Below are 24,689 nucleotides of genomic sequence, written 5' to 3' on the forward strand. Positions count from 1 at the left end.
TAAGATGACACTTTTGAACGTTCCATGAACCTTTCTTAATAATGGCTTCAACAACTTCCATAGAGTTAAACTTGAAAAGGAAATTTTTTTTTGTCCATAACTCTCAGATGTCTCACCCTGTATTGCTTCCATAAGATTTGACAAAGTTCTTTCCTTACTGTGTCTGTCTCCACTGGATCTTTGGAGTGGAGTTTTCCAATAAGGGTATTACCCCAGTCTTCAGTAGAAACTGAGATTGCTTTTGAGGTACCCACTGCACACCTTAGTTGTTTGGAAGTAATATCACGAATTCTAGTCATTTGCATCTGAGAGGTAATGGCTGAAACTTGGTTCTTGGAAGATGAGGCCATGATTTTAGGGATTGAAGAAGAAGTGCTAGTTTTAAAACAGGTACTCTTTGAGAGGGTTTTCCTTGATTAATATAAGGATTCAAAATATATCTTTGATAACTAATTGTAGTTACATTGTTATAAATTTGATAGAAGAAAAAGGGAAAGAAAATATTATGGGTATTAAGAGAGATTTTCCTAGAGTCGAGGAAAAAAAGGGTCAACTGAGACTCGAACGGAAAATAACTGCGTGTCCTCCAATCATGCTTGTAAAAGGATGGAAAATGGTTGCAGAGAAAATTCAAATTTTGAATACCTCTGGTTTGATTCAGACTAGTTAACTCGGTATAGGAAATCATGAGAACATCAGAAAAATCATAAACATGATCAGAATCATAATACTTGAACATACTGTTTCGTTCTACCATATTGATAGATTGCAATATTGCTAGTGAAGATGCTTTGTAGACTACGTGAGGCTGCAACAACATCATTATCTGAAGAAGAATATATTGGACAAAAGTCCAATACTGAATGGCTTTCCTGATGATGAAATGGCTCTGCAAAATTAACACAACATTTAATAAATTATAATCATTAGATAAAGAGAAATCGACAGATAAAAAGAGAAGAAAAGAGAAATATTAAAGAAAAGAGGTTAAGAGAAGACACCGATTAAGCTAAAACGGAAAAACAAAACAAAACATTAAGGTCGTGTTTGGTAGCCTTGATATCCTAACCTAGGTTAGGTTATCTCTTAAATAACTGTATATTGTGTTTGTGTGGGTGCTTATTCCATATCAAGATAAGGATAGTATATCCTACCTAAATTTTAGGAGGCTAAAAAGGTGGAGTTTTGGAATTCCATGTAAAACCTGGAATACCTTAATCCTTTCTTGGGTTAGACAGTTACTTTTATAACTAATTTTTTTATTTAAATATTTTGTATGCTCAAAACTAGATAATTATATGGTTTAATTTTTTATTTTCTTTTCAATTAATTCAGCTTGTATACAAGTCTTTTGACAAACAACATACTACACTAACCCACAATGGAAAACAAACACCATTTAAAATAACCATTGCCATGATAGTCCTGGATAAACCAAAGAATTTCCTAATCTGGACAAAGTATTTTGTATCCAAGCTGCCAAACAGACCCTAAAGGATAAAAACTAGATTAGTTAAATCTAATACTAGGAAACAGTAGATGAAATCATGAAGAAAAGAAAGATCAAACCCCTGACACTTCCTTCCGATGAATTTCACGGTATCAAAAGGAATGTGGAAATATTGATATTGATTCTTAGTTTGACAAAATAAACAAATTAAAGCCCACTACGGCACTACCAGTACCACCTATCTAAAGCGAGGTTCCTCGTAACAGTACCCCATGTATCACTGTCCCATAAAGTAGTGGTGGACCCGAATCTCTCGGGCACTAATAATTTCACTCATTGACATTTCTGTTAATTACAGTTAAGTCCTCCATAAATGTCCGTTGTTTTGTCTTCCACCCATAATTATTTCATTCTTTTCCCTCTTGGGGGAAATCAATAGTAAAAATATAGGAAAACAGAAAGACTGAGAGAGACATAGGAAAAAAACCCTCAGTTCGAGAGAGAAAAGGAGAGGAACCATTATGTCTGCATGTTGTAGAATTGCACTTTCAGCTACTAGTTCCAATTCTAATTCGTCGGATTACTCATTAATTCATTCCTCAACTCATTCATATTCCTCCATTTCATCAAATTCCCTTTTCTTTAATCAAAGAAGAGGTGGAGGTGGAAGAAGAAAACTAGGGTATCATTTCCGACCATTTAAGCCCTCAAAGTTATGGATTATTCAATCATTAGGTCAAGAAGAAAGGGGTTTCTTGCGATCACCAGGGGAAGGAGAACCTCAGATTAAAGACTGTTTAAATGATTTAGGAGAAAATAAAATAGGAGAAGATTTGGAAGAGGAAGAGAAAATTAATAATAATGGTGATTATGATCATGATCGTAAGGTTGAGGTAATGTTAGCAGCAGCAGCTACAGTAATCCTTGGTGTAGGGAATCGAGTTCTTTATAAATTAGCTCTTGTTCCTCTGAAACAGTACCCATTCTTCCTTGCTCAACTCGCCACATTTGGGTAATTTTTTTCTTACTCTCTTTCAGAGAATCTTGATATATATTTTTTAATAAGTTCACTAGTTTAAGTTTATTATACATTTTAGACTGCGACAATATTATTATTTGTGGTCATAATGCAAATTGTATATCATTTGTAGCTTCTTGTCGCACGTGTATGTATATGAATTGGTAATTTTAGCTTCATGTAAATCTTGCATCTGGTAATTTTGCGTTTCTTGTCCATGTAGCATTGTATATGGTGTCACCATCATTTGGTTGTGTGTATGATTTTTCGCAAAACCCATAGACAAACAGGTCGTTAGCAATGACCTCATCTTTTAATTTGAGTTTGAATCCACTGTTTTAAAGAAAAGGCCAAGGTGGGTTCTCCCTTCAAATGAGGGAGGGTCCCTTGCATAGTAGCAACTTTGAACGCATGTGTATATTTAATTTTATATTAAGAGAGTAGTTAAATTGCACTTTCTCAAACTTTTGGTGGAGACAATGTGCTTCTTGACTGTTTTGTGTGGGTGGGCCCAGATAGAGGGGGGATCACTGGAGGTCGCCTGCACTTCTGTTTTTCTATATTCTATAATAAGAATAAGGTACACAAGTTTTAATCAAGTGCTCTATGCTATAGAATGTAATAGCACCTGTGTCTTTGGCATTACAGAGCTATCCATGGACAGGGGGGGAACTGTTCCCAGTCGAACCTTAAATAGTTAAAAACTGGCAAACATAGCTCGTTACGTGGCCTTCGGTTTTGTGTTGTGGGTTTGGAGTGAGTGACATGATGTAATCTTGACCAGGTAGTGAATTCTGCTATCAATCTTACAAACCAACACCCTTTGTATAAATATAGGTGTTCTTGGAGAGTTGTTATGCTGCTTTAAGATGTTGTGTTAAAATGCTCATGCCTGTGATGTGACCTCGTATCATTTGAATGCCTGGGCTGTAATGGCTTTACTGTCTGCAAACCATTTTGTACGAGGAATCCAATATGTTGAGTAAAAGTTGAACTATGTTTACCAAGTGGCCGTTCTTATGCTAGGTAACTTTGAGTGGATGTTATTTTACAATTATCCATTCTTTTGTTTTTTTTCTTCTGCGAGAAAATTTTATTTTTTAAGGTCATGCCTGTTTGGCTATCAGTAATTTGGTTGTTACGGTATAAGTGCATTTTGACCATGATTGGTAATACACATTTTCTTTCTTTTGGGATATAGGTAAATTCATGTATTATAGTGCATCTACTGATAATATATGAGGTGGACCAATTTTGAGTTTAGAGTTTCAGATTTTGCCGGACATTGCCAAGGCACATTTAATTGATTGGCTGATCATATACTCAAGCATGTTTTTGTGCTAATTGGGCTTAGTTTCACTCTCCAGATATGTTGTGGTATATTTCTCGGTGTTGTATTTTCGGTATCATGCTGGCATCGTTACTGATGAGATGCTTGCGTTGCCAAAGGCTCCATTTGTTGGTGTTGGTATTTTAGAGGCTCTTGCTGCAGCTTCTGGGATGGCAGCTGCAGGTAACAAAATATAAGTTAGTGATTCGTAGGTCTTGTTCCATTTCTTTTGATACATCAAATGAAATTATTCAGAATAAGTTTGGCCGCTTGCAAGTTTGATGTTCAAATAGTTATATATATTTAAGGTTTCCGAATTTCAGAAAATTGAGCCATGTGAATAATGTAACATGAAAATGAGACATTGAAAATTCCATTGGATGTATTTGAAAAATTATGTAAGGATATCTTGGCTCACACTTGACCATGTGAATGTCATAAGCGATTTTGAAACCAGTTAATGAAAGTTTTAACAGGTTTAAAAAAGGAGCCAGTTCTGTATTGAATAGTTCTAATGATGCCCTGATATAGAGTTATAGTTTGTGTTAATACATTACGTTATCATATTTTACTCTTCCCGCAACACTGAAACATTTTGTTTTCTTCACTTTGAGCAGCTATGCTTTCAGGGGAATCGATTCCTATATTATCCCAGGTAAATATACATTTCTCTGTGAGCACTTTTCATCAGTACTTCTTCTTAAAATTACACAGCAAATCAGCTGCTTTTCTGGCATATCTTCAACCCATTTTCTGTTTGCTTTACCTTCACACATTTTAAGTATTTGAGAATTGTATTTACACTGTTAGTGCGATTCTTTACTTTTCTCTGCAGACCTTTCTTATTTGGCAGCTTCTCCTGTCAGCCATTTTTCTTGGTAGACGATATAGAGTCAACCAAATACTAGGATGCTTTCTTGTAGCTATAGGTGTGATAATAACTGTTACAAGGTAAATAGAAGTTAATACTATAATGTTGCTTTAGCTATTTTTTAAAATTTTATTTTCTCTTTTTTCATAGTTATCCACGTTCTATCTTGTAGCTATAGGTGTGATAATAACTGTTAAAGGAAATGTAGCTGGGATCCTGAAACTTGTATTATTTGACGGATCTATTAATTGAAGATCACAAATCACATAAAGAAAACATGTTTGGAGGAAAAGACTGTAAAAAAAAGGATAGAACAAAAGGCTAAAACTAAAGACTGTTACCCTGGGCAAGGCGTACTGTAATTTAGGGTTGCTAGTCAGCTAACATTTAAACAGCTTAGAACTACAGATGAAACAACATGTGGATACTGAGACGTGTTGGCAAAACCCTTACAAAATATTCAGCAGTTGCTGAAATATGAAATTACATATGCCACTTGATAAGTGCCTTCATGTTTGTTTTTTTATAAGCCTAAGGTTATTTCAAGCTGTTCCTTCATGTACTGCATCAAATTATGCCTATGTGTGTTCATGTTATTGTGAAGAATGACTATTTCTTGTTTGTTTGAATTTAAATTGGAGGCTCATTGTGGATATCTTTATGGTTGTGTTATGGCAGTGGATCAGGTGCGGGTCTTTCCCTGAAAAAATCTGGTCTCTTTTGGACACTTTTGATGATAGCATCGTTTTTTCTACAAGCGGGTGATACAGTTTTAAAGGTTGCTTACATTCTAATTTTCGAGAAAATTTCAGTTTCAATGATTATTGTGTTTTCTCATGCCAAGGTCAACATTATGTAGGAAATAATTTTCAAAAATGCTGCTCAGAAGTTGAAGGTATGTAAAATAGATCAGTTAACTCTTTAACTGCTTGGAGATTTGTAATGAAGTTCCATCGCCAAATGCTAATCCAGATACAAATCAAGACCACAAAAGAGAACTCTATATTAAACTATAGCTTCACTTATTTACGCTCCAGCTTTTCTTTGTTGCAGGGAGGCCATGTGGATCTCTTTGTTGTGAATTCATATGGATCTGCTTTCCAGGTAAACGTACCTAGTTGACATTAAGATGTTAGAAAAGTATTGGTTTTATAGCTTCCAGGAAAAAGAAAAGACAATCAAAAGAACTACTATAAAACATATGCATGCGTGATTAAACATAACTCGAGTTTCTCTTATGCAGGCACTCTTTATATGTCTCCTACTACCTTTTCTATCAAAGTTATGGGGTGTACCATTTACTCAATTACCAAGTTATCTTAAAGATGGGGCAGCTTGTTTTCTGAATATTGGTACTTTAACTAAAGGTGTGTTTGTTTAGTCTTACTTTAATTTGATTTGAGATCCAAAAATATAATAAAATTTTTCTCTTCTAGAGCAACAAATATTAGGCCGTTGATAAGCGAAGAGCTGCTTCATTTTGGACTCTTGGTTAGAGCTCAGACTAGGTGTCTCAACTGTCCATAAGGACCTACTTGAAACTAAATTAAAACCTGATCTTTAGTGTGAATTCCTGAACTGTCCGTGATGTCTAGGACCAACCCGCCAAATAATTAGCTTGTTCTTAATTTCCTCTCCTATCATTCGTGGTTGGAAATCAGTAGTGTCTCTACTCCTCCAATTGCCTACACAGTACTTATCGTGTCGATCTTCGGAACAAATTTTTTGACATTTGAATCTCATTCAAATTGCCAATATAAAATGCTCTAACTGAATTCTTGTGATGTGTAGAGTTGGATCTTGATTCAGTTTTTTGCAGAAAAAAAAAATATTTATTTCCAGATCTATCACTATCTTTATGTAATGGTTGAATCGTAAAAGCTTAGCTTATTAGTACCTTATTAATAATTGGTACTAGCAGGAGAAGTACCAATTATTTTTCCGGTAAATTGTACTGTAAACGAGTTTTAAACCCGGTCATGGGTATCATTACCCAACGACTTCAGCACCCTATTAGAAAGGCATCTACTATCTTTAGCTAGACCATCTTGCAATCTGGCATGCTTCTTTCAGATTTCATAAATGCCCCTCGGAATATCATTTTTAGGAAACTTGATAACTTAAGATGTTCTCATTGTAATGTTATATTAGTACCTTCTGTGAGGCTCTCCAGTGCACCTCTAATATATACTCCCTCCGGCCAAGTTATATAGGCGGAGAAACCAAATTTCTTTGATTAAGATAACTATATAGATTTTATAAATATCCATTCTCTTTCCTGTTTTACCCCTTACTTTTGATGAAAACTAGAAATATTAAATTAACTCTAGTGTAATACTACTGTCATAAATAGGGGCATATTTGGAGTCATCTAGGGACTAGAACTATGCCTATATTGATGGACAATCAAAAACTACTTCTCCGCCTATATAACTTGGACGGAGGGAGTGTATACTAAGTTGCCACAGTTCACATTTTACTTTTACTTATACTTGCTATATCTCACTCAGTAGTTACAGTTCTTGCTATGTCTCACTCAGTAGTTACAATTCTTATTTTATTACGAACCCAAGTTTTTAACCAGGGGATTTTGTGGTGACATATGTAGGATGTGATGGAGCACCGCTGCTGCCATTACTGTTTATCATGGTGAACATGGCATTCAACATATCATTGTTGCACCTCCTTAAGATCTCCTCTGCCGTGGTCTCTTGTCTAGCGTCCACGTTTTCAGGTATATTTTTTTTAACCTAAAAGGTCTGTAGTTTGATACGTATTTATGATGATAAGTGAGACATCGTATCAATCCTTCTAGAATGATCTGAAACAACTACTATTAGTCAACCAAACCAACCTTCTATGCTAGTATTGGACGGGTGTCCCATTTTTCTCCACATAAAATAGACTTAATAGTTAATATATGGGTTACGAGTAGAACCTCGGGATGATGCTACTGTCATTGGTGCCTTATCTTCAGTCTCAAGCTTTCTATTGGAAAGGCAGAAACTTGGTTCGTCTAAGCTGTTACGATTGTTTCTGGAATACCTAATGGCATTTTTTCATACCTTCATGGCGATTCCTAAGTTGATTGATACCACAGCTAGTCAAACATTGAACCATGAGCATATGTTTTCCCAGGTCAAATGCCTGATTTGGCTCGAATGCGACAATGTTGCTCCACTAGACCACGGTCTCAGACCTTTAAGTTCGGAATTTTTTACGTGGATGCTAGCATGTAGTTGGGGAACCACCTTTTTTGTTTTTAAATGATTTTTGTTCTGTATTTTATTTTCATTTTCATTTCCTGTTGTTTGCTGATTCGTGCTAATCTTTACTGTGCAGTGCCCCTATCAGTGTATGCATTTACACTACCGTTACCATATATTGGTGTTGCGTCCTCCTTACCAGCAGGTTTTGTCATGGGAGCCTCCGTCCTTGTAGTGGGTTTGCTTGTGTACACATGGACACCTCCTGTACAGTCCCATACCTCTTGTTCCACCATTGTCACCACCACCACTACGGCTGCGACTTAGATTTGAATATAAAATCACTTTAGTGGGAGTCTGGATTCTGAAATGTACAGCAGGAAGCAGAAGAAGAAAATGAATACGAGCAACTTGTGTGTTATAACATTCATTTTGGAGTTTCTTTGAATCTCTGTAAGTAATAAAAGTAGAAATAAAAAAACAAGCAAACCTTTCCTTGTCATGAAAGAAAGGCATTAATACTAGTGCTTATATTCTTGCCCTCAACACCAGTCTGATCGATACGTTTCTTTAAGCTTAGAAACTCTTTGATCTCTCTTTCGCTGCATAACTTGTAACTATCATATTCCTTCCCTCTCTAAAATGATCATGCCAACTGCCAAGGGATTTATTAGCAACACGAAATTGCGGTGTTTAAGTGTATAAACTAAAGTCTGCAATCATATCTCACCACAGCATCACTCTCTATCTATTTTCCCAATTTCCATTTTGGATAGATGGGACAGTCCCTGAAGAAGTTAGCAGCCGGTAAACAATCAAAATCTCTTACTATTTGATCACAATTAACTGACTATCTATATTTCTTTGATTAACTGACTTACATGCATGAGGAGGAACGGGTCTTCAGATGTACATGAGAGCAAAGAATATGACATGTTATTAATGTGAGCAGGAAACGGAGTTACAAAGGAAGCAGAAATTGGTAAAATAGCGGCGAGAACTTTTGAAAATATGGCAAAAGATGTGACGGGAGGAGATTGGACCATAACTGACGTCTATCGTGCTGTTTGCAAATCCGTGGGGTAATTTTTGTTTGTTTTTTTTAAAGGTAGTTCCGATGTATCCATCTGGTGAGGACTTCAGGGAGGATCCATTTACACTTTTATTCTCATATTATCTCACTTTTTAGATGTCTTTTTTATGAATAAAAAACAAATAGTATCCGATTTGAAGTTAATATTTTGGAGATATGTTCCTACTATAAATATGTACGTACTTACTTAAAATGAGTGCATTCCGAAATATGAAACCTCACTATCTAGCGGTCTTAATTTCAATGGTTAAAAATCCGTTGATTTTCAACGCCTCATTTTCAAAGCAGTATATGATAGTGTGATATGTCTCCGAATTAGAGCTTTATAAGAGAAAAATATCACCAAAATATTAGTTTCAAACCCATTATTATTTGATTTTTATTCACAAAAACGCCGCCCAAAATATGAGATAGTGTGAGAATAAAAATGTGGTGGGATCCTTCCTCGGACTTAAATCATTGACCAATGCTATATAAATCAGTTAATCAATTGATTTCACTCACTGATTTATCCGTTTGTGCAATGTGGTATTTTCAAATAAGTTAATACTAATAAAATCCATTTTTTTTACTTATTTGTAATTAATAAACAATACCTCAGCTTAGAAATTTGATATTTATATGTTCATATTAAATTTAGTTGGTATGAAATTAAATAGGATTAACTAAGAATTTACTCGGTAAATTATTTCTTGAAATATAACTTAGACTTTCGACGGGTGAGTATATCAAATTTCTGGAAACTTGCCAAAAATTAATGATTACCTTGAAAAGCGAAGAAGAGACTGATTTCTGCATAAGATGATTATGTTTGGAAAAATAAAATAGAAAACTTATCACTACGTTGTTTATCTCATAGTTCTAAATTCTTCAACAAACTTAATTTATCATTTCTTTTTTAAAGGATAAAAGGGAAAATTCATTTATTAAAAAATTGTTACACGAGGAAATGTTGTATCCTTATGACTTTAACACGTTTTGATTAAACAAAAAATTTATCAAAAAATACTTTATCAATCTTTTCTAACTCATCAAAATTTATTTATGACTTTGATTAAACCTTATCAAAATTTCTATCACGTTATTGTGATAATTTATATTGGAGAACTTTTTAAAGAATAAAAACAATTTGTATCATGTTCTAAATATGCCCTTATAATGTTTTTAAAGATTTAAATAAGGAGCTAGGCAGTACGTAGTTTTGTGCACCGAATGCGGAGGCTCTGAGGCATGTGTTTGATGTAAGTATTTCTCGTTTTTATTTATGATAAACTAGAACTAGAATGCATGTTTGCAGGAATCAGACCCTAGAGCAAGAAGCGAATCCAAAATGGACCAAATAATTTTTTTAAAGCAATATGTAGTCTTAGGATCATATTAAAAACGCATCCAGACCGTTAGTTGTAAATCTTAGGTTGTCTACTTTGTGGTTTTAAATGTGTTTTTTCTTTCTAAAAATGGCTTATAATGTTCCTAGTATCAGTATTTTCACACTTTGTTACTTAGGATTGAGCAAGAAATAGATTGCTAGTTTTCATGAATTTTATTGTATTGGACAGAAACACCACAAAGGATCAAGTAAGCTTACACCAGAGGAATTCAGCAAGATGGTTAAGGATCTAGTATTTGATACAGGATTTAAAGGCTTTGGAGCAAAAGACATCATTCTTTACATGTATGGTGTTCCTATAACAATGTTGTTTATTAAGAACACAATTATTCCAAATGCAATTCCTAATGATATGTTCATACCGGATGTTACTTCTGCCACTGTTTATGCCCTTGCAAAATTTAACAAGATTTGATTCTAAAATAATGAAATTTTAATAATGTAACTCTAGTTTGATATGTTTATATGAGAAACATAAATCATGATATTGACCACAATTAATAAGTTTTATGTCATGCGATATTTTGCTTTTAAAAATAATTAATGTTAATTAAAATTTAGACGATTCTGCTTTTAATAATATACTAAGATTTTCCTTCTCATTTTATTTAAGGCAATGACTAAATACAACTCACAGTCTAACTAAATGCAACCCAAAGAAAAAAGTCTAAATATTTGTATACTTAGTTTACTTGGGTAATTGAGACCCACATTACTCTTCATAATCTATTCTTATGCCTCCTTAAAACAGTTAGGGTTTCACTATCTTTCTATAGAGAATTGATCCACTAAACATGTAATTTATTGGGTATCTTTTTTATTTTTCAATTGGTATGTGGAACTTGGTCTTAAGCACAAAGTATACTAGCATTACCATCTTATTAATAGACTCTGAATTGACCTTTAGATAAACGATTGATACCTTAAAAACATAAAATAGCTTTTCAATTGAGTCTCCGTTACCAATAGTGAAAACTATCAAATCACATCAATTATTAAAGAACTTCACGCTCATATTGAAAAAAGAAATAAAGACTAATGAGAGGAAAAAACTATGTGGAATCCTTAATCCTCTCTCAAAGACCTTGACCGGGGATTGCTGGTTTTAATCAAAATTAATGGTACATCTTGAACTCATAGGTAGTTTTGAATGGAAAACTAAATCCATCAAACAAAGACAAGAACGAGTAGTCTCTAGCCATGAACCACCACTGTTTTCGAAAACAATCACATTTAAATTAACAAAGAAGATCAGGGACGATGATAAATGGCGGTTACCCACGTAGATCAGGTTTAAAAGATATTTAGATTTTTTGTTTGGGTTGTAATTAACTTTAACGTGGGTTGTATTTAGTCATTGCCTTATTTAAAATGAGATTCAAAGTGTATGTATGTGAAATGAGATTTTATTAGCTCAAAAACTTAGTTGTTTGAGTGTTTTTTCTCTTCTTTACAAAGAAAGAAAATAACCATAATGTTGAAAGCATCTAATCATTAGAGTGTGTTTTTTCTCTTCTTCACAAATAAAGAAAATAACTATGATTTTGAAAGCATCTAATGACATATTTTATTGGATTTTTATCGAATGATAAAAAACTAAAATATACAAAAGAAAAAATATGAAACAAATAAAAACTTGTAAAGTCAACCCTATCATGAGCTTTGGTTTGTTACCCAACCCACTTTACTAGTTTAAAAACCTAGAAATTAAAATTTCCGTTGCAAGTCTTTTTGGGTTTTTCACTATATTTTTAGAATTATGAATCTAAATCTCCCCTTAACATCAAAACTGGAAAGGAGATGGTACCAAGTACACCACCAACATTTTCATTCGGCACCCTGTTTGGACATAACATAATATAATTGCAAGCAGACCAACTTAAGGTCCTTGTGAATATGTATATGGAGTATATATCTTTTTCTCTTCACAAACAGAAAGTCAAGATAATAAAGTTCGTGAACTTGAAAGAGATATCCAAGAGTACTTGCTATTTGGCAACCCGTCTTAAGTTTTCTCTTCGTCAATCTATATCTCTTTCTCTTAACAAGTAGTACGTAATCAATTCCTTGTCAATATGTACGTGCTATAAGAGTACTTGGACTAATAATATCCAAGATCAATCTAGTCGTATCCAGATAATTGAATCCGAATTATATCAAGTATAAAACTTGTAATCTATCTTTCAAGATATGAATTCTACAAGAACGAGTCTCATAATTGATCACAAATAAGATGGACTTATCTACTGGAATTGACTACATACTACTTGTGTTGTCCTTATTATAAAGATAAAACAGTATAATGAAGAATGGGGAAAACACATGACACCTGAAGTTTTGTTAATGAGGAAAACTGCACCTGCAGAAAAACCCCGAGACCTGCAGAAAAACCCCGAGACCTCGTATAGATTTTGACATGAAACTGTATTAAGCTGCTATAGACACTAGCGTACTATCATACTGGAAGTAGTTGAGACTGAATTCACCCTCAAAGCAATTCAATTCAAGTCGTGCTCCTTATTTTTCTTGAACCTTGCAAGGCTCTACGAAATTGATTCCCTTAGTTGACGTCCTTTACAACCTAAGAGTTGCTTTAGCCTAAGTGAAGACTTTCGAAGCCAATCCTCATCTAATAAAAAATCATATTTGATTTCCATTTTAGATCAATAGATCAAGGATTGGAAGTCAACTCAGTTAGCAGAGAAGCCTGGATTTTTAACTACCTCTCAATAACAATCTTAAACTGATCGACAAAGAAGAGTTTCAGATATCCATATTTAGGAATCAAAAATTCTGAGACAGAGAGAATTTCGTGATTTCTATCTATCTGGTTCTTGAAAAATATTACTAAAACCTCGATAACAGAAAGAAGAAGATCTGGAAACACGAACTATCAAGGTAAAGATAGTGGAAATTTGATTCATGAATCCCTAAGTGAAGTCTTTTAAGTCGTAAACCTAATTATCTTTCTTGGAGGAAACCTAGGTTGATAGAGAAGGACTCTAGCAAAAAACTAGGATACATGAGTATCAAGTGTTAGAGAATAGCTCGGTTGAACCCACCAAACGTTGGTATGTCAAGTTTGGTTGTCATATTTTAGTGAGCCAAAACTCATTTAAGAGTCGCTTGATTTTGAAGTCGCTCGTGATCTTTTGGAAACTGCAGTAGTGAATGAAAAACTCCTCGAGTCAAATCTCTTGAAGTCGATTGTGGAATTGAATCTTCTGAAACAAAGACTCAATCATCTGAAAGAGAAGAGAAGACTCAAGAATCAAAACACCGAGGAATATTCGGTAAATAATGGGAGCTCTTCTAGAGATTAAGTTATAATACTTGGGTCCTAGAGCATAGCTCAGTGGTATCTCATCAACTCCGGTAATGAGGAAGTCAGGGGTTCGATCCCCACCGTAGAGGTTTGTATTTAATTAGTTGTATAGAGGGGTTTGGCGGGGTTGGGTCTAGCAGTGGGGCTAGTCCAGCTGGCTGGATTTGGGTAGGGGCCTGGGTCCGGCTTTAGCCTAACAAAAAAAAATGCAGTAATACTTAATCAAGAAAAATAGACATCAATTTTTGATTTCTTTCAATGATTGTATTAAGTCTATTATGAATAAAACTATCTTATTATAAATAAAATTATTTGATTTATAATTTTTCTTGTGATAGTTTTTGATTTACATAGCCTGTGCTTGAATGCTTTATGCTATTGCTATGTATGTTTATGGGATGTTTGATTTCGGTTTTCTAACTTTGATATTCGATCTCATAATGTTGTGAACCCGTATGGTTTGGGTGACTTTTTGATTTAGCAGGATTACGTTCTAGCCCATGTTGGTAGACTTTATCAAAGGATCATGAGGGGTTCTGATAGAAACAATATGTGAAAAAGTCACAATATGTTGAATCGGTTTTGGTTTAGCATAAAAGCATATGTGTTTCGGGGTTTTCAACTTTTGCTTGCAATAGTTAAAAACCAGTTTTCAACCTTTCTCTGGTAAAGGTTGGTTGTTGTTATTCTTTTGTTTTGCATAAGGATGACAACATAATGATATTTCGATATCAGTTCTCCCTGGAAGAAGATGCAAACATATTGGAGAAGAGGATGCGAAATTTGAGGCAACAATCTTGTTAGTTAACTGTTTTCCTGTTTAAGAAAATCCTGATTTTATTTCATATATTTATTGCTTTTGCTTAACAAAATTTCGATACAATTGATGTTTTATTCCATTGTTTGTGTATGGATGTGTGTGTGATTCAATTAGTTCCAGTTAAGAAAAACTATTGTTATCTTGATTTATTGTGTGGTATAAATTGTTTAGGCTTACAAAATTTCGGTGCAACTGCGGTGCTTTAATGTCTATGTTGTTTCAATTGCTTCCGGTTGAGGTGAACAATTATGCAAGTGGATTTATTTGGTTTGTATGAATTGTTTATGGCATAATGAAAGAAAATGTTTACGTGATGAATTTTTTAGTCCAATTTGATTCCGTATAAGAGAAAATAAGTTAATTATGATCTTAGTTAAACTTATCAAAGTGGAGGTTTCGGTTATTCAAGTCTAATCGAATGCCTTAATAAGAAATGCTAGTTAACTAACCTAGTACTTGTATTGTTTAAAATTTAAAGGTCTAAGTTATATGGATAATTAGAACCTGATGAGAAAAATAGAGTTATCTTTATTTTGGTCTTATTGAACAAGCGATTGTATTTTGGATAATTAGAACCTGATGAGAAAAATAGAGTTATCTTTACTTCTTGTCTCAAAGAGTAGGAGATAGAGTAGATAGACTTTTGACTGACAGATAAGTTCAAGTCTTCACATACCTTTTTGTCGATAATTTCCACCGGTTCCTTGAGTAGTTCTTCTTCTTGTATGATGAATCGCCATGAAGTCCTTGAGCTCAACTACACTTTCTATCCTAGTCCGAGACTTAGCCATAATAGACTAGAAATCAAGACTTATAGTTTTGATCACTAACATTGACAAACATGCTTGAGATAACAACACATGCGAGGTTGACCGAGCAATGCTCTAACAATCTCCCCCTTTGTCAATTTTAGTGACAAAACTATCAATGCATATGGAATACAAAAAAGATAAAGAAACTTTAGTAGCTCCTATTCCACATGTCTAATTTCAACATTCCTCAAAATCTTCGTCACTTCCATGTACTCCAATGATCCCAAAGGTTGTAAGTTTAATATCACCGTTGTTGAAGATCCATAGCTATAACAATGAGAAAGCATCGGTCTCGATCATTGTTATACAGTGTCATAGTATTATTATACAGTGCCAAATTTCAATTGTATCACAACTTCAACAATAATACTATGGTGATATGTATCACCCCCCCTTAATCAATACTCCATCACACATAGAAACCACTCCCCCTTACACAATGATCCGAAAACCATATGTATTTGTAGTGTGAACTACATATTAATTCTCCCCCTTTTTGTCAATAAAATTGGCAAAGGTACAAGAACGGGATCATAATGAAATTTCCATAAGAGACATTTCATGACTAAAAGAAAAATACATACCATCTAATTTAGATGCAATCATATAGCCGAAGTTAATAGCATTCATCAAGGAGTTTAAAGATACTAGATAATGCCTCTAATATTCCACAACCACACTCCCCTCAAGATATTACCATTAAGCACAAGTTCAAAAGAACTCCACCCCATTTGATGTCATTCCCAAAAGAACAATAAGAGCGACCTTAATTTCAAAAGAAAAGAAGGATTTTATTGGACACCAAAAATCATGAGAATGATTTTCTATATCCAAAAACTCAATCAAATTAATCTCAAGTAAACCCATGATTAATTTAAGCGGAATCCGCAATCATATTAAACACACGAGGTGGTCAACTTAATTGATTGTGCTCAACATATGTAAACTTATGGAGACACAAAAATACTCAACTAGATTAATCACAAGAAATCCCATAATTAATCTAATTGGAATACACAACCAAACTAATCACAAAAGTAATCGATTTAATTGTCAATTGTTTTGCTCGACATAAGAAGACTTACGGAGAAATAACTAAATAACCAAACAAGATGAATAATTTACTTCAAGGTGCTCAACATAAAGTACCTTACGGAACAACCAACAAAGCTAATCATACAATAATCAACTTAGTTGTATCGTGCTCAACATAAGACACATTACGGAGCCTCACTGTATTACATAAAATATGGATCAGTGAAGATCAGTACTGTGGAATACACAAGGATTCATTCTATCTTCAATCATTATTTGCATAACGACATTAATAGACATAATCCTTGAAAACAAAATATTTTAACCTATCTTCCATCAAATGTTTGACAATATAGGCTTAACTTTTGTATTTGTCAAAAGTCTATTCATTCCTTTACCAGTATGTGAATACCGATTACAAACGACTTTACTTTTGATAATATATGGTACAATCATAGTTCACGGACGCAAACACACATATCCGATAACAAATTGCAATATAAAACCACAAAGATTAATACTGCAAAAATCATCTTCGAAACAAATTTTTAGAATTTAAACAAATAAACCTAAAAACATTGAAGATAAAAACGTTGGACATAGCTATGTGTAATCACAATAATGGCTATTCCAAATGCTAGTAATCCTTCTCAAAAACAAGAATAAATTCTCATAAAAAGTTTCCTAGGCACCAAGACAAACTCGTAATGCACATATAAGATGATGTGTTCTTAGAGGGTAGAATCAATCTTTTTCGCCCGGATTTACACCAAGAATAGCTACCAAAGGCGTATAAAAAGATTTTCTTAAAAAAGAAGATCATACAAAGTCATTAACGACCATGCACCACAGTTCACATAAAATGATTGTGAACATTCAAGAATCCCATAATAATGCGTGTTACTGCCCATTCTTGAACTTCCTCCTTTGTGATTCACCAACAACGTTCTTGTAAAAGTTACAAATGAGCTTAGAACAGTAGTACTCCAAGAATCCAAGTGCCCAAGTCCAAGAGAAGTGGAACAAGTGCGATGAGACGGAGCAAAACACTCAAAAACAAGAGGCAGGACATATACCAATCTTAACTCATCCAAATTCAGTAATTCTCATCTCCAGTTTGAAGAGAATTCAAATAAGAAGACAATGCAAAAATAATGAGGTCATTCCGAGTTCGGACGAAGAAGTTACGACCAAAACAAGTTTACCGAATATCGACTTCAGGTATTCATACGGGTTTGCAAACGAGATTTTCAAGTCCGCGAACTTAAACTCCTGGATTTTGATTTTAAAAGATGTTATGCATACCTGGTAGGCGTACCGTGAAGTCCAAATATCCCAAACTACTATTTTCAAACCTAAACATTTAAGAACCTTAAACACAGATCAAGTTAGGTAGAAATAAACGATAAGCAAGGGATAAGGATCATTCTAAGTACTCTATGCAAATAATAAATCTTGCTCAAGTTTATAGACATACCTTTTTAGAAGAATCCAGTAGAATTCTACGAACATAATCTGTGCGCAACAGTTCTTGTGCATTCCTCACCGTATACATAGCAGGGCATTCCTTGGTGAGGATGCACTTTCAACACACTCAAGTTGTGTTGAGGTGGACAATGTCCTGCTCACCACAAGTGACTTTTGGATTATCATGAAAGAGATCACTTTTAGAACCTTTCACATCCAAACCCATCTTTCCAAAGAACTTTTTAAGTTCCAACATCATGGATACCGCTTTCTCCATAGTCATGGAACTTTCAGGGAGATCATTCCTTTTCACACTCAAAACATCATTGACTTTCTTTGCTATCCACTTTTGAGTGCATTTTAGGAACAATCAAAACCTTCTTACCGTTACTCTCTTCTAGATTTGTAGAAAGATAATTGGATTGACTATTCTTTTGCAAGTTAGTCTTTCTCCAATTGGGAGCATCGTATCTTGTCTTCGTCTTTACAAAGTTATTCTTTTGATAATCATTACAATTGTGAAAAGACTTCGTATGACGTTTATAGGAAAATCTAGGATTACCACAGCACTGATCATTCCTTTGCGTAAAGGTTGGACAATTACAACATGTAGCGTTAAGGGGATTAGTCTTAACATATGATCTTGGTTTCACAACTTCTTGTGATGCCCAAACAAGAACATCATGAAGTTTTTCGTTCCTTATACGGAAACAACATCTCCTTTCCAGGTGACTTTTATTTCCGCAATAGTGGCATCTTACCTCGATCCGTGTCTGCTTACTTTGGAGGTTGATAAACTTTGCTCTTTTGAACCTTAACTGCAGGTGAAGGTATTTCACTTTTTCCATCAGTGGAAACCTTTTGTTGAGAAGAATCACTATCCTTGACAAATTTTACCTCTTTGCTAATACTTGGAGCATCTATTCCCTTATAGCCCAGTCCTCGTGTATCACGATGATTTTTACTTGCTCCTAGCATAGTGGTTAATTTGCTTGAACTAGTATTGAACTTTTTCAAGTCATCTTCCAACATGTTGATTTTATCAAGAGCAGCTGCTAAATCAGCGTCAAGGCATTTTTCTCGAGCGAGACAAGCACTTTCTCTGTCATCAAAACTAATTTGTTGAGAGTTAAACCTTTCTTCAGATCCTGCAAGTTTCTCTTCCAACAAAAAGTACTTTTGATAAAGATTATCACATTCAAGTGACTTTATACGTAGGTTTTCCTCAGAATCCTTGAGGATTGATTCGTTAGAACGATTCGAAAAATAAACACATGCGTAACATCTTCTCAATTTCTTGTTTTCTCGACAGAGAGGAGTCAGAAGAGGTGAGACATGAGAAGTTGTAATCTTCTTCATATTCCACGAATCCAAAAACTTGACATACTCTGAGACTTCCTCATCAACATCTCTATCAATATCTGAATCACCTTCATCAGAAAGTTCATCCAACTGTTCTTCTAGGAGAGTTTCCCAATCAACAGTTTTTACATCAAGAGAATGTTTAGATATTGACTTAGATGTGACAGTTCTCTCAGGTGAATCCAAGCTTTTAGAATCATATGGTAATTTCTGAGCTTGTACGTTATTAGAGATAGACTCGTCCATAATCAGATCGCTACAAACACAGACTTATAAGGTCTTTAAACGTGTTTGCCTGCTCTGATACCAATTGAAAAAGCGGGGGTCTAACAACACCACCCAATATTTCGCTTGGAAATCTGTATGGAAAAACTCCAATATACTTTCTAGAGAATCAACTAGAAAGTCAGACCCAGTCTAGAGAAAAGTATATCAAAGAGTTTATATCTCAATCTCTCGTTTTGATCTTTACTCAAGAAAATAGAAATCTGCGAGTCTTTATCAAAGAGAGATAACTTGGATGGTACCAAAGACCAATATCCAAGTGTCAATCAATTTAAATCAACAACCAAAAAGGTCGGATATTCGAATTGATTGAACCTAATGCACAACCTGTGATATTTCAATTATATAAACAAATATACTGCGAAAATAGAAATAACACAGACACCAGAAATTTTGTTAACGAGGAAACCGCAAAAATGCAGAAAAACCCCGGGACCTAGTCCAGATTGAACACACACTGTATTAAGCCGCTAAATACACTATCCTACTCCAAGCTAACTTCGGACTGGACTGTAGTTGAACCCCAATCAATCTCCCACTGATCCAAGGTACAGTTATGCTCCTACGCCTATGAGCCCAGCAGGATACTGCGCACTTGATTCCCTTAGCTGATCTCACCCACAACTAAGAGTTGATACGACCAAAAATCGCAGGCTTTGAAAATAAACAAATATGTCTCACACAGACAAGTCTATCAAAGGATCAATCTGTCTCCCACAGATAAACCCTAAAGGTTTTGTTCCGTCTTTTGATAATAATCAAGGTGAACAGGAACCAATTGATAATTCGGTCTTATATTCCCGAAGAAAAAACTAGATTAATCAATCACCTCACAACAATCTTAATCGTATGGTAGCGAAACAAGATATCGCGGAATCACAAACGATGAGACGAAGACGTTTGTGATTACTTTTTATATCTTACCTATCAGAGATATCAATCTCAAGCCAATCAATCTGATTGTACTCGTACGATAGAAGATGCAAGATCAGATCACACCACTACGATAAAAGTAGTATCGGCCTGGCTTCACAATCCCAATGAAGTCTTTAAGTCGTTTAACCCGATTTGAGAAAAGAAAACCAGAGGTTATAGGAGAATCGACTCTAGTATGCAAACTAGTATCACACGTAAGGTGTGGGGATTAGTTTTGCACAATACTAGATGTCTCCTTTATATAGTCTTTCAAATCTGGGTTTTGCCTTGGTCACAAAGAAAACAATATCCCCTGTTAGATGAAAACCTGATTTAGATTCAAGCTCATATTTCTCAACCATTAGATCGAAAACTTAGCTTGTTACACACACTTGACAATGCACGTTTCTAGGTTTGTTAACAGTACCCAAACGTATGCACTTGTTGGTTCAATAATAGTCAACCAAAAGGTTATCCATATGAGCATTTCATATCAACCATGTTCTTCTTCACCATAACTAGTTCAAATGACTTCAAATGAACTAGTTAGAGAGTTGTTCAATTGCAAGGAAATCTCATGTACTACACAAGACACAATTGAAGCAAAGATGGTTTGATTCACTTGAATCGGTTCATGAACTTTTATAGCCACCGTTTGCATACTGCATTCCTTAGTCTTTTTAAGTTTAATTTCAGAAATCATCTTCAGATATATAACCTTTCTCAAGTTCGCAGACTAGGTTCGCAGATTTAAGCAACCGGTAGAGTTTACAAACTCCAGCAGAAAATCTCGGCAAAGACCTTCCGCCGGTTCGCGGACTGGGTTCGCAGACTAGTCTAGTTTGTCAACTCCGGCAGAATTTCTCGGGATGAGAAGTTCGGCAGTTCGCGGACTTGGCAACAAGCCATTCTTCCGGTTTCTCTTGATCAACAAAGTTTGCAAACTTTGGTTCAAGGAATAGGACTTATACATAAATGTGTTTCCACAACAATGTTTATGTCCACCATTGGTTATGTAATCTAAACTCTCATTTCAATCATTGAAACATTCTTAGAGGACGTTATATAGTTGTTACACCATTTCTCGTCAAAGCAATTTTCAAAGTGATTGAAACATATCATGACTTTCGTCACTAGGTAAAGATAAACTTGATCGAAGCGAAAAGCTTACCAACACATATTTTGAGATATAGATAGGCGAGGTATACTCGTCTCGAAATACCAAATGTGTATAATCCAAGTCTAAGTATATAGCATACGACTTCTTGTCTCAAAGAGTAGGAGATAGAGTAGATAGACTTTTGAGTGACAGATAAGTTCAAGTCTTCACATACCTTTTTGTCGATAATTTCCACCGGTTCCTTGAGTAGTTCTTCTTCTTGTATGATGAATCTCCATGAAGTCCTTGAGCTCAACTACACTTTCTATCCTAGTCCGAGACTTATCTATAATAGATTATAAATCAAGACTTATAGTTTTGATCACTAACATTGACAAACATGCTTGAGATAGTAATGCATGCGAGGTTGACCGAGCAATGCTCTAACAATTTGGACAGTGCATTTACAGGAATTATGGAAACCAAATTTGGTAATATATTGCATATCTTGAGAATATTTTCGGTTTTGGAAATTCCTTGGTGTCCAAACTTCCTTGGTCTATAAATACTGAAGTTTGCATTTCGAGCAAACAAATCCTCAGAGCCAGCAAAACTACATAGTAGTGTTGTTACTGGTGGAGCCGCCTATTCGGAGAGGAAAATAACCTAATTAGGCGAAATATATTACGGTCGCCGCTCGGTTTAAAGACTTCTTTGGGATTGAGAAGCTCTATTAGTACCGTTGGTGGGAAACTGGATAGTTGCAGTTTATCTTTTGTTTTCGATTGATTTGATTGACTAACGATTGTTGAACTTTGATTGCACCTAGTTTGTTTATGCTTGAGAATCTTCTCTTCTAATATAAGATTCACTTAAACTATATCGAAGTTTCGACGGAGATCTTTAGATTGTTTGTAGATCTAAAGACGTCTTGTGATAATCCATTGTTAACAGACTCCGTTCTGTGTGTGATTGATCACAAGAGATTCAAGTTAATTGTGTGCAGGTGTTTATTGAAGATCTAAGAATATTTGAAGACGAAGAAGATTTCTGATTTGGGTTCATAATCTTTGGTGTGCACAATATTTATTTCGGTTAAAGAGGATCCAACTACAATCAGTTTATCCTTTTGGTAGATTGGATTGATTAGTTGAGTAGATCGACATGAATACAATTCTTTGTGATTCAAAGTATTGATTGCAAAATCTTGATAATTACTTTGGTAGTTGTTATTAGATAGATATAAGGACCTGACAAAGGAGTTAAATTATTGAGATAAACGGAAGAGCCTTTTGTCGAACTCATATCACTTGGTTGAAAAGAGTTGTTACCAAATAGATTTGTTGTTCCTTTACTGTTTGGAATACGAACCAAAGGAATTGTTCCAAGTGCGTGGCTTACTGCAAGTTGAAGGCGCATGGATACAGACGGAACTAGGTGAACTATAAGTTTGGTTGCTTGGTCTCAACTATACGAAGTTGGTTTGATTTTGTATAGCGGCTTAATCCTAAGAGTATTCAATTCTAGACAAGGTCCCGGGGTTTTTCCGCATTTGCGGTTTCCTCGTTAACAAAATCTTGTTGTGTCTTTTACTTTTAATTTCCGCACTATAATTGTTTTATTATAATTAGAAGTAAAATACACAAACGTTAATTCCTATTTACTTGATAGCAATCCTATTGTGTTTGGTTAAGTCTGAAACTTTTATCAAGTAAACATACTTCGTTGTTTTATTGTCTCGATCTTGTATCCATAGTCAATCACACAAGTTATCTTATTTTTGTATTGTCTCGATCTCGTATCCACAGACGACCACACGAAGTGTGAACCGATTAGTTGTATTGTCTCTACTCTGTCCATAGACAATCACTTTTGGAGAAAGGACTTATATGTGGAAAAGTTTTAGATTGAGGTATATTTGGGTACCCTCGTATTTACAATTGGTATCAGAGCAGGAAAACACGAAAAGATATAACAATATGTGTTTGGTGCGATCCAACCTATAAGATATGAGTCAAAATAAGAAAAGCAAAGCTAAACTTATGAAGAACTCAGTTAACGTATGTCAATATAATGAGAATAATATCTCAGAGAAGTTCAATGGAAATTGGTCTCGTAAGTCTTTTCGAAAATCAAAGAAAAAGTCTATGACTAATAACTTGATTGTGAATCAGGTTCCTAATCAGAAAAGAATGAATCCGAAACTCAAACATGTTTTGGATCCGACTCCAATCTCTAGTGAAAAATCGTCTGAAAAGAGATTAGATTCACTAGCTTGCCCAAGTTTTGGTTTTCGTAAAATGTTAGAAAGATTCTTCAAACATGTTGAAAGCTATTCAGAAAAGGAAAAAACCATTGACAGTCTAGACGATGTCCTAGAGCTTATTGTTCAACTGAATGTAAGAATTTGTGAAGGAAAGCGAGAATCACTCAGTCTTCAAAATAATCTGGCAGATTATTTGGAAGAAAAATTGGCTCTATGAAACGAAGTTCATCAGCAGACTACAGAGTGTGAAATTCTTACACAGTTGCTGGAACATTCACAAATAAGGAATAAGATCCTTATTGAAGATCTTCTTATAGAGACACGTCGAAAGGTATATCTAGACAAGTGTTTAGAAAAACATTTCCGACAAGGAACGGATACCTTAAGAGGACATATAGAATGTCTTGAACAAAAGACATCAACACTCTGTCAGATGGCATATCTAGATCACATGGTTTAAGTTCAAGGAACATACCATCCTTAGCACAAGATGTAATCAAGGATATAACATCTCGCAATATTCCTAATGAAGAGGATGGGTTCAAAACCCATACAAGGGATCATGATAATGTCCCTAAAAGAAAGGAGGAAGAAATTCCTCAAAAGGAATTCAGTGAGGGAAATCCTCACCTCAACGCTTAATTGCGTTGGAATGTGCATCCTTACAATGCCCAATCTTCTGATGTAAGGAAGCACATATATCTGGGGAAATCTGTATCCTGTCAATAATCTCTTATTCAACATAGAGAGTTTACACAATCTACCTGAAGATGTTTAATTCTGTCTCCATGTGTATAAAAGTTATCTTGCAAAAAACTTGTGTGAAACATGATAAGTTTCATATCTATAAGTATCTCTTGATACTGATTAAGAAGATAATTTCTTTTCGAAGAAAGTTGTGAAGATATAGAAAATGAAAAGGAAGATGTGACTCATCTCCTTGTC

General features: G+C 34.7%; 2 protein-coding genes across 4 annotated transcripts; both read left to right on the forward strand.

Annotated features, from left to right (window-relative positions):
* The first annotated feature begins 1,866 nt into the window (after positions 1–1,866).
* Positions 1,867–10,736, forward strand: LOC113323376 (protein CLT1, chloroplastic-like). 3 transcript variants are annotated; one of them, XM_026571667.1, is made up of 13 exons: positions 1,867–2,462; positions 3,836–3,981; positions 4,416–4,453; positions 4,634–4,749; positions 5,348–5,447; positions 5,529–5,564; positions 5,723–5,773; positions 5,913–6,036; positions 7,278–7,403; positions 8,012–8,682; positions 8,828–8,957; positions 10,139–10,209; positions 10,528–10,736. In XM_026571667.1, exons 1-10 carry the CDS (start codon positions 1,972–1,974, stop codon positions 8,200–8,202), a joined length of 1,419 nt encoding a protein of 472 aa, XP_026427452.1. In that variant the 5' UTR covers positions 1,867–1,971; the 3' UTR covers positions 8,203–8,682; positions 8,828–8,957; positions 10,139–10,209; positions 10,528–10,736. The 3 variants fall into 3 exon arrangements, with proteins under 3 accessions (XP_026427452.1, XP_026427454.1, XP_026427453.1); XM_026571669.1 differs by lacking the exon at positions 10,139–10,209 and having other exon boundaries at positions 8,828–8,983; XM_026571668.1 differs by lacking the exon at positions 10,139–10,209.
* LOC113324256 lies at positions 8,652–10,773 on the forward strand. The gene is made up of 3 exons (XM_026572577.1): positions 8,652–8,682; positions 8,828–8,940; positions 10,528–10,773. The coding sequence occupies exons 1-3, from the start codon at positions 8,652–8,654 to the stop codon at positions 10,771–10,773; spliced, it is 390 nt and encodes a 129-aa protein (XP_026428362.1).
* Positions 10,774–24,689: the final 13,916 nt, after the last annotated feature.

This window comes from Papaver somniferum, chromosome 11 (assembly GCF_003573695.1).
Source record: "Papaver somniferum cultivar HN1 chromosome 11, ASM357369v1, whole genome shotgun sequence".
NCBI classification, from domain to species: Eukaryota; Viridiplantae; Streptophyta; class Magnoliopsida; order Ranunculales; family Papaveraceae; genus Papaver; species Papaver somniferum.

Excerpts from the sequence above, each read along its gene's own strand:
- LOC113324256 (XM_026572577.1), top strand. The coding sequence starts at position 8,652 with ATGGGACAGTCCCTGAAGAAGTTAGCAGCCG. Across the intron at positions 8,683-8,827 it reads CCTGAAGAAGTTAGCAGCCG|GAAACGGAGTTACAAAGGAA; the intron begins GTAAACAATCAA and ends TAATGTGAGCAG. Across the intron at positions 8,941-10,527 it reads TAACTGACGTCTATCGTGCT|AAACACCACAAAGGATCAAG; the intron begins GTTTGCAAATCC and ends TGTATTGGACAG.
- LOC113323376 (XM_026571669.1), top strand. The coding sequence starts at position 1,972 with ATGTCTGCATGTTGTAGAATTGCACTTTCAGCTACTAGTTCCAATTCT. Across the intron at positions 4,454-4,633 it reads CGATTCCTATATTATCCCAG|ACCTTTCTTATTTGGCAGCT; the intron begins GTAAATATACAT and ends TTTTCTCTGCAG. Across the intron at positions 5,448-5,528 it reads CGGGTGATACAGTTTTAAAG|GAAATAATTTTCAAAAATGC; the intron begins GTTGCTTACATT and ends AACATTATGTAG.